The sequence below is a fragment of the Mangifera indica genome, unplaced genomic scaffold (assembly GCF_011075055.1).
Source record: "Mangifera indica cultivar Alphonso unplaced genomic scaffold, CATAS_Mindica_2.1 Un_0121, whole genome shotgun sequence".
NCBI classification, from domain to species: domain Eukaryota; kingdom Viridiplantae; phylum Streptophyta; class Magnoliopsida; order Sapindales; family Anacardiaceae; genus Mangifera; species Mangifera indica.
Genome location: NW_025401213.1, coordinates 30,824 through 50,020, shown reverse-complemented (window position 1 = coordinate 50,020; position 19,197 = coordinate 30,824). Strand labels below are relative to the sequence as shown.

The following is a 19,197-nucleotide window of genomic DNA, read 5'->3' as shown; positions in this document are numbered from 1 at the left end:
TCGAAAACCTACGAAATCTTCTACAAAATGATTAAATTTCAGCATTCTAAGTTATTAAACAAAAGAATGAATGATTACTAATCATTTTTTTCCATTTTTGTTGTTATATATTAAGTGAAATTGTTGGAATTTCTTTTGATTACAGATGGGATTTAAGTAGGTATACAAGGTGCGAATATGAGATTTTAAATATTGGAAATGAATTTAAGGTTTGATTGTATATAAATATTTTTGTCCAACTATAATACGCTCGCCGATTATATCTGTCTAACCTACAAAAATGTATCAATTTCGTATAGGTGAATTTTGATATTTTAATTAATTTCCTTATTTATACCATTCCTTTAAAAATTTTAAAAATGTTTTCATATTTAAATCTGTTTAACCAAAAAAAAGAAAAAAGTAATGCTGTTGAGTAATAACTTTTTCTTTGCCGAACCAACAAGGCAACACCAAACCAAAGTCTCTGACCGACCCAATTATTATCCACAACCACAACGAAACACAAACTTCAAATCAAAATCGACGCGATCCATTTGCTTTGATTTTCAATTGGAGCAATGGCGGGGGTGTCGTTGAAGTGCGGTGACTGTGGAGTCCTATTGAAGTCCGTTCAGGAAGCTCAAGACCACGCCGAGCTCACCTCTCATTCCAACTTCTCTGAGTCCACGGAGGCTGTTCTCAATCTCGTTTGCACCTCTTGCGGCAAACCTTGCCGATCCAAAACGGTGTCTTATTGAGTTTTACCTAGATTTCAATTGCAACATGGATCTGTCTTCGCTGTATTAATGTTAATTGTGAATTTCGTGAAATTTTGGTTGAATGTAGGAAAGTGATTTGCACACGAAGAGAACGGGGCATACGGAGTTCGCTGATAAAACTTCGGAGGCCGCGAAACCTATAAGTTTGGAGGTTCCGAAGGTGGATGATGAATCGGGAGAGGCTATGGATGTTGATGGGAGTGGTAGTAGCAAGCCCAAAGTACTCTTTTAGTAGAGGGCTTTTTATGCATTGCGTTTAATTGACTTCGAATTGTTACTATTAGGTCATGTTTTGTTAGTCTGTTTTATTATAATGTTTACGATCCTTTTTTTCCCTAGCTAAAAAAAAAAAAAAATTAAATTTTTAGTGACATTTGAATCTCATTTGGAGATCATTTGTGTGTGTCCGCCTTTTTATTACTTAATTCCAAGGTCTCGGGCTGTTTAAGTGGTAGCTTAATTGTTCAGTTGATGATTGAATAATGTTTTGTTCTTTTAATTGTGGAGGAGAAACTCTGTATTGTTGTTGGTATCTCTTGATAGGTTTGCTACTTTGATGTGGTTTTTACCACTGAAGCAAAATATTTTTATTCTAGAATGTTGAGGATGAGCTTTATTTAATTCAAGATTAAAACTAAAAGAAGCTGTACCTTTATGCAGACATTTCTTTCCCGTTGAAACTTAATATTGCTTTCTAGTAACCGCTCAATTTTTTTCCTGAAGGGTTACTTGACCTTTTTTTTTTTTGTTCAAAATGATTGTGCCAGAGGTTAATAAAAATCTACTCGAGGAACTAGAAGGAATGGGTTTCCCTGCAGGACGGGCAACCCGGGCACTACATTACTCTGGTGAGGCCACTGAGTTGTATTAATATATGATTTTCTTTTTAAGCATTAAAATCATAGGCTAAGGTTGAAGCTCCAATACTAAGGGAACTTTTAGGTCTAGTCTATTGAATCATCTTAAAACTAACTTAATTACAAATTGGAATTTTTTTTCTTTGCAATGCTTTTTGATAAAAGCGAAGGTATACTACTTAGCCTTATTTTTTTGTGAAGTATTGGGCTAGGAAAGTTTTTCTTTTTATAGCCATTTATTTGAATGTGCTGAAGAGGGAAACATTCTGCCTTTTGGACTTAACAATAAGTTAATGGGCGATGGAGGCAATTGTTTGGTTGCTGGAAGGCAGAATTTGCTGATTAATATGTATTGGTATTCTAAGCCATGTCTCATTACTTGTTTGCTTTTAAACTGGTTTCCTCCTATGTAGTCCTTGATGCTTTGTTTTGCTTGCCTGTTCTTGTATATTGAATGATCTCAAGTTGTATGATAAAGCAACTTCAAGATTGGTGTTTGTGGGCTTGGAATGTGGGCTAGATTTTGGTATTTTAACTTTTTCTCTAATGTGTAAGTTCATTTGGATGAGAGGAACCAACTGCTTATTGAGTCTATTAGTCAGATCCTGTACAGATTTCTTACCTTCATATATGTAATTAATGAAGATTCATTTCTTAATTGTACCAATTGGAAAGGGTTCCTTGGCAGAACTGGCATGGACTTCGTATGTCCTCTTATTGGTTTTTTGGGTTCTATTCTTTAGTAACTTATTTGTCCGTTATTTCTCTGTTTAGAAGAATTAGAACTTATTGTTTATATAGGAATGAGACCAAGATACAAAGTATAAAAACATATTTCTTAGATAGGAGCTCTATAAGGCATAACTAATGAGAAGAATGGAGTGAGCAACTCTTGTCTGCACGACATCTTTAAAATTAGCAGTGCTTGTTCCTATTATAGATCATAATGTTTTCATTTATACAGTATATAATTAGTTAGATTTCCTGTTGCTCTAATTAGATTTTGGGCTGTTGATTCAGGTGATACATAGCTCTAAATATTTTATCTTATCAATGGGTTCTTGCATACACCATTGAGGGTTTCTTCAATATTGCATTTGCATTATGTGCATGTTTATCTTCATTATTGGTTATTTATGATTTTTATTGTTATTGTTTTCGATCTTCAGGTAATGCCAGTCTTGAGGCTGCTGTGAATTGGATAGTTGAACATGAGAATGACCCAGATATAGACCAGATGCCCATGGTATAATATTCACGCTCATATATATTTGGACATGCTTTGTTATTATCATTACGTGCATATTTTGATTCATTTCCATTTCTTTGTGGTAAAAAATGATTATTAGCATTTATGTCTCTTTAATCTAACCAATCTAACCTTTGATTAAAATTTACTCGTATCACCTTCAACGTATTCGAATATCACAATCATGGTTATTTGGTTCTTAAGTTTACATATTAATGATAATAATTTTTATTTTGAACTTAATTTCAGTTTGATCGTAACGAATTTTCAGTAAACATGAAATTTGTATGTTGAGATTATGAAATCTAGCGATTGATTTTGAGAAAATTGTGATGAAATATGAGAAAAATAATTTTGAATTTTTTTCTGATTCTTGAATTGATAGTACATGATATTATATAGTAGATTACAAGAGAAAAAATAGGAAACTAAATCACTCCTAAATCTGAAAAATTGTTTAATCCTTCTATTCAAGGGATTTTAAATTGGGTACTTCCTAATCTAACTTAATCCCTCCATTTAAGGGATTTCCTAATCTTATTTACAACTCATTACTTCCTAATTTATTTACAACTCAACACTCTCCCTCAAGCTGAGGAATAGATGTCTTCCATTCTCAGCTTGAATACAAGATCATGGAATCTCGAACTGTTCAACCCCTTTGTTAGAACATTAGCTAATTGACATTCTGATGGAACATAAGACATACACACTAATCCTTCCTCCAATTTCTCTTTAATGAAATGTCTATCAATTTCAATATGTTTTGTCCTATCATGTTGTATAGGATTATGAGCAATATTGATAGCTGACTTGTTGTCACAATAAAGTTTCATAGGACCTTCCCATTTGACTCTTAAATCATCTAGGATAATCTTCAACCATAGCAGTTCACACAATCCTTGAGCAATAGCCCTAAATTCTGATTCTGCAGATGATCTTGCCACCACATTTTGCTTCTTACTCCTCCAAGTTACCAGATTACCTCCAAGGAAAGTACTATACCTTGTAGTTGATCTTCTATCCACTAGAGAACCTGCATAGTCCGCATCAGAGTAAGCCTCTAAGGTAAGATTATCGTTCTTCTTGAACAGGATTCCTTTCCCTAGATTGCCTTTTAAGTAATGCAACACCCTGTAAGCAGCTTAAAGATGAGGTTCTCTTGGATCATGCATGAACTGACTAATCACACTCACCGAGTATGCTATGTCTGGCCGAGTGTGAGCAAGGTATATAAATTTACCGACTAACCTCTGGTACATTCTTTTATCAACAGTTGGTTCTCCTTTAGCTTCTCCCAACTTATGATTGGGATTCATTGGGGTAGAGACTGGCTTACACCCAATCTTTCCTGTTTCTATTAATAAATCAGTCACGTACTTTTGCTGAGATATGAAGATCCCTTGTGTGGAATATGCCACCTCAATACCGAGGAAGTATTTTAGTTTCCCCAATTCTTTTATCTCAAACTCTCTTACTAGTCTCTGTTTCAATCCATGCTTTTCTTTCTCATTATTCTCAGTTACTATGATGTCATCCACATAGACTAGAAGAGTAGTCACCCCCCCTACAGCTGAATGCTTAATGAAGAGAGTGTGGTCACTTTGGCTTTGTTTGTACCCAGAATCCTTCATGACTTTTGCGAATCTCTCAAACCATGCTCTAGGAGATTGTTTTAATCCATAAAGAGCCTTTCTTAGCTTGCATACCCTGTTACCTGTGTCTCCCTTAAATCCTGGTGGGATGTTCATGTAGATTTCTTCCTCTAAGTCACCATGGAGAAATGCATTCTTAACGTCATACTGTAGGAGTTGCCAATTGAAGTGGGCAGCCAATGATAACAAAATTCTTACAGTATTCATTTTTGCTACTGGAGCAAAGGTCTCCTGATAATCAACACCATAAGTCTGAATGTACCCTTTGGCCACCAATCGTGCTTTATATCTCTCAAGTGATCCATCAGCCTTGTATTTTAATGTAAAAATCCACTTACAATCAACAATGTTTTTCCCTTTTGGTTTATCAACAATCTCCCATATTTTATTTTTTTCTAATGCACTCATCTCCTCTCTCATAGCATCCCTCCATTCCCTTTTTGACAATGCCTCAGAAACAGTGTTAGGGATAGATATGGTATTTAAACTTACAATGAACTTTTTGTGTGTTTGTGTCAGGTGTTTAAGAGAGACATAGTGAGATAGTGGATAGAGTGGTCGTTTAGTGCACTCTCTGGTACCTTTTCTAATAGCAATGGGAAGGTCTAGGTCGTCTGTTGGGTCAGTAGATGTTTCAACAGATTGTGTATGTAAAGGTGGGTCAGATCTTACCATGATTTCATTCCCAGAGTCTGAGTTGGATTCTTGGGCCTGTGTCAGTTCTGGAACGACCTTTCTCCTTGAATACACCTGAGAAAACCTTGGAAAATTGTGAGGGACATTGGTTGGGACAAGAGATGACTTGGGTTCAACAACAGGTTGGAACATGAGGAAGGTCAAGGGTTTTAAAAGGTTCAAATGATTCACAAGTATCGTCATCTATCATTGAAATTTCCCCCTGAAGAGAGGACTTAGAGAAAAAAGGTGTATTTCTGTGAAGGTGACATCTGCAGAAATGTAAAATTTTCTGGATGAAGGATTGTAGCACTTGTATCCCTTTTTTGTGGATGAGTAACCAAGGAAGACACATTTGATGGCTCGAGGGTCTAGTTTGCCTCTATGTTGGTCGTGGACATGAACAAAGGCAGTACACCCAAATACCTTAGGTGTGAGGCCATTAGAGGTTCTGAAGTAAGGATAGAAACTATTAAGGATCTCTATAAGACTTTTGTTGTCTAACACACGTGAGGGAAGTCTATTTATCATGTATGTGGCAGTAAGAACGGTCTCTCTCCCAATAGGATTTAGGAACATTTCCTTGAAAAAGTAAAGCTCGGGTGGTATTAAGTAAATGCCCATTTTTCCTTTCAGCTATCCCATTTTGTTGAGGTGTGTTGACACATGATGAATCATGGATAATGCCCTGTGAACGAAAGTAGGGTGACAAAATCTGGTTGAAGTAGTCTCTAGCATTGTCTGTTCTAAAGCTTTTTATTTTAACCCCAAATTGGTTTTGAACCATTGAGTGGAAATTAGGTATAACAATGCTAACATTTGATTTTTGTTTCAGAAGAAAGAGCCATGTAACTCAAGTGCAATCATCAATTAAGGATACAAACCAACGAGCTCCAGAAACATTAGGTATAGTAGAAGGACCCCATATGTCACTATGAATCAAATGGAAAGGATGAGAACTTCTTTTATTGCTAATCGGAAAAGATACACGAGCGTGTTTTGCCAATTCACAAATGTCATAATGAAACTCAGAAATATCTAATCCTTGGAACAAATGAAGAAACATGACTTTTAAAACCCTAAAAGATGGATGACCTAGGCATAGGTGATACAACCAAATGGTATCTTTATTCGAGGAATTGAGAAAAGACAAAGACAAATTACTCCTACCCATTTAAGATGATTCAAGGTAGTAAAGGCCATTTTTTTCCTTAGCAAGTCCAATCCTCCTCCTCGTGCCCTGATCCTGAAAAACACAATAAGAAGGGAAAAAAATTGCATAACATTTAAGATCATAGGTAAGCTTTTGAACGGAAACAAGGTTGGTCGAAAGTTTGGTACATGGAGGACATTTTTAAGGATAAGGGTAGGTGTGATATGTATATCTCCGAATCCTACAACAGTAGTTAATGAACCATTAGCCATTACAATTTTTCTATTACTTGGGCATGGGGTATAGGTGTGGTAGAGTTGAGATGTGGGGGTCATATGGTCTGTAGCACCAGAGTCTATTATCCAAGAATTGATATAAAATTTATCTGAGGCATTCATGCAAAGAGGAAATGAAAGTTTACCTGAAAGAGCCAAAGAACAAGCTCTAGAAGGCTTCTCAAGAGACCCCAACAAACTTCTTAGCTTCTCAATTTCTTCACTGTTGAACCCCCCTGTTGTAGAATTTTCTTCGGTTTTTTTCTGCTCTGCCATGTGTGCTAGAGGCCTCTATTGCCCCCCACGATTTCCCCACTCTCGGCTTGGTGGCTTACCATTCAACTTTCAACATTTCTCTTTTGTGTGCCTTGGTTTCTTACAATGGGTGCATCAGAGATTATCTTTGTTCTCCTTCCACTGGTTTTCTCTCCCTGGGTATTTAGGCAAATCACTCTTTCCTTTCTCTTGATGATCTATTTTTGCTACTAAGGCTGACCCTTCCATAGTTTATGGTTCAAGCATAACACTCCTTCGGCTTTCTTCTGCTCGAATCAATGAAATTGTCTCTTCTAGAGATGGTATGTCTTCTTTGCCAAGGATTTGTAACCTAACTTGATCAAATTCGAGATTCAATCCAGCCAAAAAATCATAGACACGGTCTTTTTCAATGAAGTTCTTCAAGATAGCAGCATCCTCAAGGCATTTCATCTCGAAAACTCAGTAATGATCGAGTTCTTGCCACAGATTTTGTAGTAGGTTTGCATACTCTGTAACAGACTTGTCTCCTTGCTTGGTAGCTATAGTTTTGACCTTGATATCGTACACTTGAGCAGCATCACGGGCCTTCGAATATGTGCGGCGAACGAAGTCCCAAATCTCCTTTGCTGTAGCAAGAAACATACATGTGTCGCTAATCATGGGATCCATGGAATCCCATAGCCAGGACATAATATGGAATCCTCCTTATCCCATGCTTCAAACATTGGGTCATCCTTTACTGGTCCTGTTCCAAGAAGATGGTTAAGTCTTCCTTTGCCCTTTAGGTATGTGCGGACAAATTGAAACCATTTGAGGTAGTTCTTCCCATTGAGCCTATAGGAGGCCCGAATATTCTGTAAATCTCCAATTTTCTGAACATAATTAGATTCTTCGGATGGGTTAGACTTGCTAGAAATAGTGATTTCAGAGGCTGACATGGTGAAAAAAAACACAACAATTAAGGCTGCCTAAACAGGAATTAGAGAAGAAAAAGAATCAGGAATGACAGCAATGAAGGCTGCTTGAAGGAGAAAAAGAGAAAAATATAAAAAAAAAACTTTAAGCTCTGATACCATGTGATGAAATATGAGAAAAATAATTTTGAATTTTTCTTCTGATTCTTGAATTGATAGTACATGGTATTATATAGTAGATTACAAGAAGAAAAATGGGAAACTAAATCACTCCTAAATCTGGAAAATTGTTTAATCCCTCTATTCAAGGGATTTTAAATTGGGTACTTCCTAATCTAATTTAATCCCTCCATTTAAGGGATTTTCTAATCTTATTTACAACTCATTACTTCCTAATTTATTTACAACTCAACAAAAATAAATCCTGTATAAAGATATTGAATCTATATGTACGTGTACATGTTGAATGTGTGTACACATCAAACATTAATCCTCTTGGATTATTTATGTTTAGGTACCTGTCAGTATTAATGCTGAGGCTTCTAAACCTTCTCTTACACCTGAAGAAATTAAGATGAAAGCACAAGAACTAAGGTATGACATATTCTTATGCAACCTCTTGCTTCACTGATGGGATTATGTAATTGTTACTTGTTTACTTCTGCGATGACTGCATCCCCAGAATGTATTTTGGTGGCTCTTGGCTGCATGCTGCTGGCTAGTTGCTCTTCATATATGCTGGTGGGCTGGGTCTATGGTGCTTTACAAATTAAAGAATTTATTTAATTCTTGTTTCTTGTGAAATCTGTGATTTGATTTGTTCATCTAACTGAAGAAATATGTGGTGAAATCTTTTTCTGGCTCTGCAACTTTAATTTAATTATTTTTTGAATAATTTTGAACTTTGAATGTAAACTTTCATATCTTCAACACTTAAAAACTTGTTTCTAGTTTTTTTTTTTTGACACAGTAAAAACTGATTCCACTTTGTTGGATTGCTTGGTTATTTTCTACTTGCTATATTTTTGTCTCTTAGCTGATGCTTTTGTAAATATTTAGGGAGCGAGCTCACAAGAAGAAAGAGGAAGAAGAAAAGAAAGCTGAAAGAGAAAGGGAAAAGGTGCTTCATAATCTTCAATTTCTTTTCTTAGTGGTGGCTTCCTATATTATGTTTAAATACATGAATACATATTTACAGATATACTTATAGATATCTTCATCACCCTATTATAAATCTGTTCGTTGTAAATATAATTATTTTTTTCTTAAAATGATTTGTGTTCTATTAGCATTGTACCCTGTTTGTTTCCATTGGCATTGATGAAATCAACATGCATAATTCTGAATATGCATTATTGTGACTGTTATACTAAACTTTTGTACTTGGTAGTTTGGTACCTTAAAGCACAAGAAAAACCTCTGGAAAAGGGAATGCTTGTTTGGGCTATATCATATTAGGAATTCAAATTCTGCCTGCTGTTTATTCTAGTTATATATGTTTTTATCCCTTTTCCTTAATTACAAATACATTCTATATTTTGTATAAATATAATTATTTGAAATCATTGCCAGAATATAGGAAGAGAAAAGTTATTTTTTTGGAGTTTGTCTTGAGTCACCATACAAATTTGATTCAGATTTATTATCACCTGGTGCATAGAAGAATGCAAATGTCATTTGTCCCATGAGATATAGAATCAGAGAATACATTTCTGAGGAAAGTAGTATGGTTAAGGAGATTGGGACCTCATGTTTCCTCTAATGAAAAGTGGTTTTTCATATGGAGAATATTTATGGATTTTACTACAATGCTGGCGAAGTAGCTCAAGCTGCAAACGTCACTGAATGTTATAATTGTACATTTGTAAGTGATATTTTGTTAGACATTTTTCTTCCGATGTTGTAAGCCCTTGAAAAACATTCAATGTTTTGCATTAGCTTATTCTTTGCATCAAAAATTTTAAACTTTGTATCATCCTTGCAATTGCATATTTTGAGCCTCATCAATGTAAACGTCAATGATCTACAAAATTTCTATGTAATTTTGAAGAATTTAAGCTTGTTGGTGTTATACTAAGAGGTGGAACATTTATCATCGAGATATTTATATTATTTAAACTCAAATATAATACCTTTTTTTGGGGCAAAGAATTTTAATTTGTATGTAATATGTATCACCTACATATGAGTATTATCAAAAGCAAGTTTTATTTTGTGACACATTTCTTGTATCTTAAATTGTAGTCTTTATAAATTCATTGTTTATATTTGTAACCTAGGCTTGTGTGTTCCTTGTTAATAGGAGAGAATTCGAATTGGCAAGGAACTTCTTGAAGCAAAGCGGATTGAGGAAGAAAATGAAAGAAAACGGTATTATCATCCAGTGTATTTTGTGCTGTAACATTGTATGTTATAACACTAAATGTTCCTTTAGACATTAATTTTCTATCTTTTTGGATGAAACAATTGTTTTGGTCTAGTTTGTTGGCCTTGCGGAAAGCTGAGAAAGAGGAGGAAAAGAGAGCCAGGGAAAAAATTCGTCAAAAGTTAGAAGAAGACAAGGTTACTGCTAACTTAATGTAGAAATTGCATACGCAAAATCTTCTATTGCCCTTAATAATAATCTTACGTCATAAACTGTTTGATTTTACTTTTGAGTTTGTTTGTTATAGTTGATGATGTAGTTTAATTATATCTTCACAGGCAGAAAGGAGGAGGAAGCTTGGATTGCCTCCTGAAGATCCTGCAACTGCCAAACCTTCAACACCAGTTGTAGAAGAGAAAAAGGTATAAGTTGTTTGATTATTATGGTTTTAATGTAGGCTTGTCAAAAATTGTTAAACATGTGTATAAATTATATATCCTTTTATTGAAATTGCAGAGCTCATTGCCTGTTAGGCCTGCCACGAAGGTAGAGCAAATGCGAGAGTGTTTGCGATCTCTTAAGCAGAATCACAAGGTAATACAACTGGTAGACTGGACTCTTGATTATAACTTGGTTATTTTACACTCTCAAAGGGCATTAAGCACTCTCTCTCTTACTTGATACCTTTTTATTTATTTGAATAGTAGTGCAAGTACACAATTCTTAATTGTTATTTCTACCTTTAATGCTAGTTTCTAACCATTTTCTGTCAGTTGGATACATTTAAAATATGAACTTATAGCTGATACTTGTTTGATTGAGCTCATCTTGGGGTGCAAGATGCACATGGATGAAAGATTAGGTTCAATTTTCAAATTTTTAAAAGAGACATCTTTAATGTAGGACAGTCTGGAGATTTTAAGAATTTAATATTTTTACTTATGATTTACTTTCATTTTAATGTACATATATATATATATATATGTATGTATGTATGTATGTATGTATGTATCTAGATGTACAAACTTTTGCATACAGACTCTCATAGCCTCTATAATTACAGGTCTAGGTTAATTTCTTTAACTACTTAGCTGTTGTAGCCTCTATAATTAGAGGTCTAGGTTTCTATTGTTTGCAAACATGAAAATATGCTGATGAGTGAACGTGTAACAGATGATGATTATATCATTTGGGAGCTTTTGTGCAGTGTATAACGAAATGAGCATTGGTCATATCATCTTGTAAGAGATGTTATATCAATGCTTAGTAGTTACTGTGGAACCATTCATTTAATTTTTATGTAATATATATTTTGTCATTTTCACAACAGATCTATCTTTTTTCTTCACTAATTTTCTTTTTTCCTTTTTTGTTTTGTTAAACTTTATTTATTCGGAATCTGGAATGCTTGTAATTCTTGGGTTTATACTAATGATTCTCTTGACTTGTTCTCTATGGTACAAGGATGATGATGCCAAAGTGAAGAGAGCATTCCAGACGCTTCTTACCTATATAGGGAATGTAGCCAAAAATCCTAATGAGGAGAAGTTCAGAAAAATTAGACTCAATAACCAAACCTTTCAGGTGTGGTACTTTTTATAACCTATCATGATATACTCTATCCTAAGCAATAAATAAATTTCAGACCCATACAGGTTGTACCCTTAGTCATGATTGGACTCTTACCCTTTCAAATTTTCTTTGGGTATATTCGTTTACATTGGCCTTGATATCAACTAATCTATTCGTCAATGACAAAATCCAGATTGTTATTAGTGTTATTTTTTTCCAAATGACCTCACAGGAACAAGAAACTTTTGAGAAAGCTGGAATTTTCTTGTCTAGAAATCCAAAACTGCTGCTAAAGATCAGATTTTTGTCCTCACCACTTAGTTCTCCGGTTTTTCCAGCATAACCATCAATTTCTTGCCATAGATTTTTCCTATATGATATCAACTGCTGCCATATGTAATTTTTATTCAATCATACCTTCACCTCACCGTGGACGAAGTTCACCCCAAGCATAATCTTCTTTAACTTTGACTTCTTTTGTCATCCTTGTCACTAGCAGCCACCTTCAGAATTGCCATCTTTCCAATGGTCCACTATCATGAAACCACAAATGCACCATCATTGACATCTGGAACATTATGCTTGGTCTTTCAATTCAGTAATCACTGTCACTTTCCTTTGTCATTTGTTCAGTTCCATTGCAGGCTTTGGTTGGTGGGTGAAATTGACAATTTTTTATATTCCTCATATAAAAGAAAATCAATTCCTTATTCTCAAATAATTAGTGTTTGGTTTCTCTTGGCTTAAATGACTGACATTGTACTGAAGTAGAGATTAAAATGTCATTTTCCCTAATTTAATCATCTTTACAGAAACCTAGAGATTTCATATTCGGTTGGCTTCTTTATGCTGTTGTCCTGATTGCCACTCTCTCTCTCTCTCTCTCTCTCTCTCTAATGTGTTGTTTGCTTTGCTTGTTCTCAAATACAGGATAGAGTTGGTGCACTAAAGGGGGGCATAGAGTTTATTGAGCTGTGCGGATTTGAGAAGATTGAAGGGGGTGAGTTCCTTTTTCTACCCCGAGACAAAGTGGAAATGGCATTGCTCAATTCAGCTGGCGCAGAGCTGAATTCCGCAATAAATAACCCCTTTTTTGGAGTTCTCTAAGTATCAAACGCTTTTCTTTTCTTTTTCCTTTTTCGCTTTGGAAAATATTTTCACTGATGTTGGATTTATGGGTTTGTGTCAACTGTAACCATATCAACTTGGTTTATACATTGATGAAATAAAGTTTCTGGCTGGATGTTGTACGATACTTGTTAAAGTTATATTGTTGGCAAGAGATTTTTTTTTTTTTTTTGAAGAGCTTTTTCTTACATCTTTAATGTCTTTGCAATATATTGAGAATACCTGCATTCCTTGAATATTGGGAATGTTATGTTGACAAATTATTCAAATATTGATGTGTAAGAGTCTTACTGGTGTAAAGGAAGTTTGAAACTCTTAGCATGGAAAATGTCTAGGGATAGCTTTCTATTCAACTGCAACATAACAAATTTTAAGTTCAAGTTCCATTTAAGGTCTTTATAATTATGTGGTAGAATTGTTGATAATTTAGATAACGTTTATGACTCAAGGTTTTGGATTGAGGTAGAGGTGGTAAATGGGTCAGGTTAGTTCATGGCTCAACACATGCATGACTTTTTGGCTTGACCTGTTTAACCTCAGACGAAAAACCCCAAGCCGTTTCAAACTTGCAGGCTAAGTGGGTTGTGTCCCGGGTTGTGAGGTAAGCCCCACGGGTTGGTCATGTGCAGTTTGGAATTGTAACGATTAAGTTCTTTTTTGGATGAGCAGATCCATTCAGTATGGTTTGCTATTGCAGCATGTCAATATGGTTAAAAATAATAATTTCATATAATTAAAAAAATAAAATGTTCATTTTCTAGGTTGCCTTATAAAAAACCCATTGATCGCCCTGTTAAGAGCCTATGAAGTACGGCTAAAAAACTATTAACCATGCCTCAAGTCCTGAAATTTTGCCAGATTGATCAGACACAAAAGTTCACCAAGCGATGGATGGGTCTTGACACAACCTAACATCTGAGTCTGATGAACCACTTTAGGATCAATTCGATAACACATTACCCCTTCTTGGTCTCTACTATTGATATGGGATTGACAGAGTGGCATTATTGGTTTGTAGGTGACCTGATGGGGGCGTTTGTGTCTTTTCACACATATTTTGTGTCAGTCAAAAAAAACATTGGCCAAAAGACATATTTCCATCAAAGATTTATTACAAAACTAAATTGGTATCCGCTAAGTATTAAAAATTTAAATTTCTATTCATGGGGTATTAAAATTAACAAAAACATTTAATTTCAAAGATAAAATCATTATTTGATCACTAATATATTAAAAATAATAAAATATTATTTATTTTCTCTTTGAGTTTAAAAAACTAATCATTTTCTTACAAAATTAAACTTTAAAAAATCACTTTTTTCTCTTACAGGTTTTATATTTGTTGACCCTCTCGCCCTCCGATGATCTTATCTCTCTCTGACAATGGTTCTCTCTTCTCCCCCTTCTTTGATGACATCCTATGAGTGAAAGTTTGAATTTTTAATATTTAACAGGTACCAATTTAGGTTTGCAATATACCTTAGGTGGGAATATGCTTTTGGCCACAAACATTTTATTATGTCCAGATAAATCATTTTGAGGTTTATTCCTGTTTCAAGTAGGGCTGGATTCGAGCCGAGCCAGCTCGGGCTCGAGCTCGGCTCGGCTCGGTTCGAGCCCGAAATGAGCAGGGCTCTGCCCAGCTCGATCGAGCTCGAGCCGAGCCCGAGCTGGCTCGGTATATTTTTTTAAAAATTTTTCATACAAAACGACGTCGTTTTGATCCTCATATATACACAAAACGGTGCCGTTTTGATATGAAAAACGAGCCGAGCCGAGCCGTTATCGAGCCGAACCCAAACGAGCCGAACTCGAGTCGAGCCGAATCCGGCTCGAGTCGAGCTCGAGCCGAACTCGAGCCGGCCATTAAAAAACCGAGCCGAGCCCGAGCTGGCTGCGAGCCGAGCTCGGCTCGGCTCGAATCCAGCCCTAGTTTCAAGTCGAGCTTTAAAACTATGAAAAGTCTTTATCTTCTCTTTAAACCAACAACTTTACCCGCCAAAACCCTTGTTAAACTTTCTCGCCAATCTAAAGAAACCCATTTCATTTCTCTCATTCATTACTCCAAATCAATCAATCAACCAACTCTGCCAAATCCACGCTCAAATTCTTCGACACAAACTCTTTCCAAACAGTCACATTACAACCTAGTTAATATCAGCTTCTTCTTTACTCAAATCCCTTTACTACTCCCCCTCCATCTTTAACCACTTCAACCCTAAAAATGCTTACGTTTTCCATGCTTTGATTCGTGGCCTTGCCGAAAATTCTTGTTTTCAAAGCTCTATTTCTCATTTTGTTCACATGTTGAGCTTAGGTGTTAAACCCATTAAGCTAACTTATCCATTCGTGTTGAAATCAACGACAAGTTTGCATCTTGATGATCTTGGTAGGGCCTTACACGGTGTGATTGTCAAAGTTGGGGTTGAGTTTGATAAGTTTGTTGGGATTTGTTTGGTTGATATGTATGTAAAATTTGAAGAACTGGAGTCGGGATTTAAGTTATTTGATGAAAGTCGTGGGAAGATTAATTTGTTGTGGAATGTGTTGACTAATGGGTATTGTAAAGTTGGGGATATGGTGAAGACACTGGAGCTTCTTGAGGCAATGCCAGAGAGGAATTTGGGGTCATGGAATGGTTTGATAGATGGGTTCATGAGGAATGGGGGGATATTGAGAGAGCAAGTTTGCTTTTTTAGCGAATGCCGGATAAGAATGTGATTTCGTGGACCATATTGGTTAGTGGGTATTTACATAATGGAGAACATGAAAAAGCGTTGCTCATGTTTTTTTGGATGTTGGATGAAGGTGTAAGGGCAAATGATCATAGTGTTGTTACTGCTCTTTCGGCTTCTACTAAAGTTGGTGCCCTTGAAGCTGGATCAAGAATTCATAATTATATTTCAAGCAACGGTTTTACCTTAAATGTAGCTATTGGGAATGCTTTGGTGGATATGTATGCAAAATGTGGGAATATTGAGGCAGCAAATTTGGTTTTTGTTGAGACAAAAGAGAAGGACATTCTTACTTGGACTGCTATGATATGGGGTTGGGCGATCCACGGACGTTTTGAGAGAGCTATTAATAGTTTCAAGTAGATGATGTACTCAGGTGTTTGATCTTATAATGATAAATTTATATCCATCCTGTTTTTTAGGATTCTTTTTAGTGACTTTAAGTTTCTATGTTTGCAGGTACAAAACTAGATGGGATTGTTTTCCTTGCAATATTAACTGCATGTTCATATGCTAGGCAAGTAAATATGGGACTTAACTTCTTTGACAACATGAGGCTTGACCATTCCATTGAACCCACAATGAAACATTATACATTGATTGTTGATATGTTAGGTAGGGCAGGCCAGTTAGACCAGGCTTTGAAGTTCATTCAAAGAATGCCAATAGATCCTAATTTCTTGACGTGGGGAACACTCTTGTGCTCTTATAGAATTTAAAAGGACTGTGAAATGGTCGTATTAGCCACACAGAGGATCTTGCAGCTTGAACCCACTCATCCTAGGAGCTATGTTCTGTTGTCAAACATTTATGCAGCAGTAGGGAGATGGCAAGATGTTAAGAGAATAAGCTGATTAATAAAGAGTAGATTATTAGAGAAAAATCTAGGATGTAGTTTTGTTGAGGTGGATGGCCAAGTGCACTATTTTGTAGCTGGTGATCATGATCATCAAGATGAAAAGGAGATATACTTAAAGTTAGATGAAATAATAACTGTTTCTAGGGGACTCAGATATATGCCTGGAACTAAATGGGTAGTACATAGCATTGAAGAAGAAGAAGACACATCTAGAATTCATAATGAGAAATTGGCGCTTGCCTTCAGCCTCATTCGAACTACTCCAGAAAGAACCATTAGGATCGTTAAGAACCTTACAGTCTGTGTTGATTGCCATTCTCTGATGAAACATGCTAGCAAACTGAGCCATAGAGAGATTGTCTTGAGAGATATAAAACGATTCCATCATTTCAAGGATCGAATTTGCTCTTGTGGAGATTATTTGTAACAAAAACATAGAAAGTGCTTGATCACCTAGCATGAACTTAATGAAAAAATATGTGTTGGGTGAGAGCAATCACATCATTCAAGAGCGCTTACTATGGATCTTTACAAATATATATGTGTGTGGCAATTATAATAACTTGGTTCTTTTCTCTGCTAAGCATGCCATTCCATTTAGCGCTATTGGCAGTTATGAGACAAGTCACTTAATTTCTGAATATACAAATATTGGAACTGTTTACACAGACATTGGTGGTGCGGCTGGTGTTGCCAAATCTGCTTATATTGGTGTCTGTTAGTTACATGTGACATGTTTGTTGATTAGAATTTCGATAGCACATGAGGAAACTTGTAAGTGTTTCTTGAGCCTTTCCCTATAAATTTCAGATATCTATACATTTTTGTATTTCTATATATACAAAAAATTTCATTGTCCCCATTATTATCTCCCAAAATAGTAGATAGATGTTTACTTTTGTAGTCATCAAGCAAAGTTAGGTGTTAAATATTTATACTGGCTGTTCAAATTGTAGTTAGAATTGAATGTCATTGAATTATCCAAAAGGCAAAAATCCGAAATAGCTTGGGCCTAGCCCATCATATTCTACTGTTTGTGGCTTGGAGTATATGATAAATAATATATATGTAGGTCATGGAGTATCCAATGATAAAACATCCTAGAATATAATCCTAGTATATAAGATATTAATTGATATTTGCAATCAATTCATGCAAAATATAGGAATTGTGAATTTGATTATAATATTTGAGTTCAAATAAAAAGAATATATTTAAAAAAGGTTTTTATCAACCTAAAAGTTACAAGTTTCTTTTTAAAGATTTTAGTGGATTTTCAAGACGACTTATTATTTCATAGTTATGATAAATCCTATAATTCAAACAACCAAGGAAATTTTCTTGAACTTCTATGATTTCTTGCTAATCATATTGAAGATGTATATGAGATTGATATCAATAATATTCCTAATAATCTCAAATCAATATCATCTATGATTCAGAAAGATATTATAAGTGTTGCTTCAAATGAAACTATAAGCACTATCTTCAGAGATTTAGAAGATTATTTATTTTTTATATTGACTGATGAATCTTGTGATATCTCTATAAAGGAACAAATGGTTATTGTCTTGTATTATATTCATAAGAATGAATTTGTTGTAGAGCATTTTCTAGGTGTTAAACACATTACCAGTACCACAACTCTTTTACTCAAGACAACACTTGATAATTTTTTTTTCTAGACATGAGTTGAGTTTTTCTAGAGTGTAAGGACAAGGTTACGATGGAGCTAGTAATTGTATGGAGAATTCAATGGTTTGAAAACAATAATTTTGAAAGAAAGTAAATGCGTTTATTACGTGAATAATGCTATGTGTATAACTTTTGTGCATAAATAACAATGTGTCACCATATGATTGGATGTTAGTTTATCTTTAATTTTTAACTAATCAATCACATGTGATATGTCGTTATTTATGTACATAGTTTTATTATTATTATTATATTCATTATTTTGAACATCAACTTCAGTTCACTCTTGTGGTTTTAACAAAGAATAAATATGATGTTAATGATCTCTTTAATATTATGGTGATTATAGTTAATATTGTTTGTGCTTTGTTACAACATTACAATATTCTTAAAGATAAACAAACTCACAAAGTTATTAAAGTTTTTTCTAACGATGAACTTTCAAATGGAAATGGTCTTAATCAAGAGACAATTTGAAATATGTTGGTGATACTTGTTAGGGCTCTCATTATGGTTCTTTAATGAGTATAACATTATTGTTTTCGTATGTTATTGATACTCTTAAAAATTGTGGCAAAAGATAGGAGAAATTTTGAGCAAAGATTTCAAGCAAAAAACATATTGAAATTGATGCAATCGTTTGACTTTATGCTTAGTTAATTTTTGATGAAGAATATATTTGGCTTAACAATTAAACTTTCTCAAGCACTCAAAAGGAAAGATCAAGATATTGTAAATGTTATAAATTTGGTTGAAACCTTAAAGCAAACTTTACAAATGATGAGAGATAGTGGATGAGAGACTTTACAAAATAAAGTTTGTTCTTTTTGTCTCAATTATGACATTAATGTTCCAAATATAGATTATAAATTTTTTTATTCAAGAGCGATCGCAACACAAGATTTAAGGTATCACAAATGTGTAATGGTACCGCATTGAAATATTTTACAATGTCCTAGATATGTAAATTCAAAAGTTGAATAATCGTTTCAATGAGATAAGCATAAAATTGCCTTTTTGTTTGGTATGCTTATATCCAAATGAAA

At 34.7% G+C, this 19,197-nt stretch overlaps 1 protein-coding gene and 1 pseudogene across 1 annotated transcript; both read left to right on the top strand.

The window, feature by feature from the left end:
• The first annotated feature begins 399 nt into the window (after positions 1-399).
• Positions 400-13,002, top strand: LOC123207948 (chromatin assembly factor 1 subunit A-B-like). The gene is made up of 12 exons (XM_044625433.1): positions 400-728; positions 829-982; positions 1,514-1,609; positions 2,788-2,864; positions 8,312-8,391; positions 8,857-8,917; positions 10,100-10,167; positions 10,278-10,359; positions 10,501-10,584; positions 10,679-10,756; positions 11,627-11,746; positions 12,665-13,002. The coding sequence occupies exons 1-12, from the start codon at positions 561-563 to the stop codon at positions 12,839-12,841; spliced, it is 1,245 nt and encodes a 414-aa protein (XP_044481368.1). The 5' UTR covers positions 400-560; the 3' UTR covers positions 12,842-13,002.
• A 1,815-nt stretch (positions 13,003-14,817) lies between these two features.
• Positions 14,818-16,883, top strand: LOC123207947 (annotated as a pseudogene).
• The last annotated feature ends 2,314 nt before the right edge of the window (positions 16,884-19,197 follow it).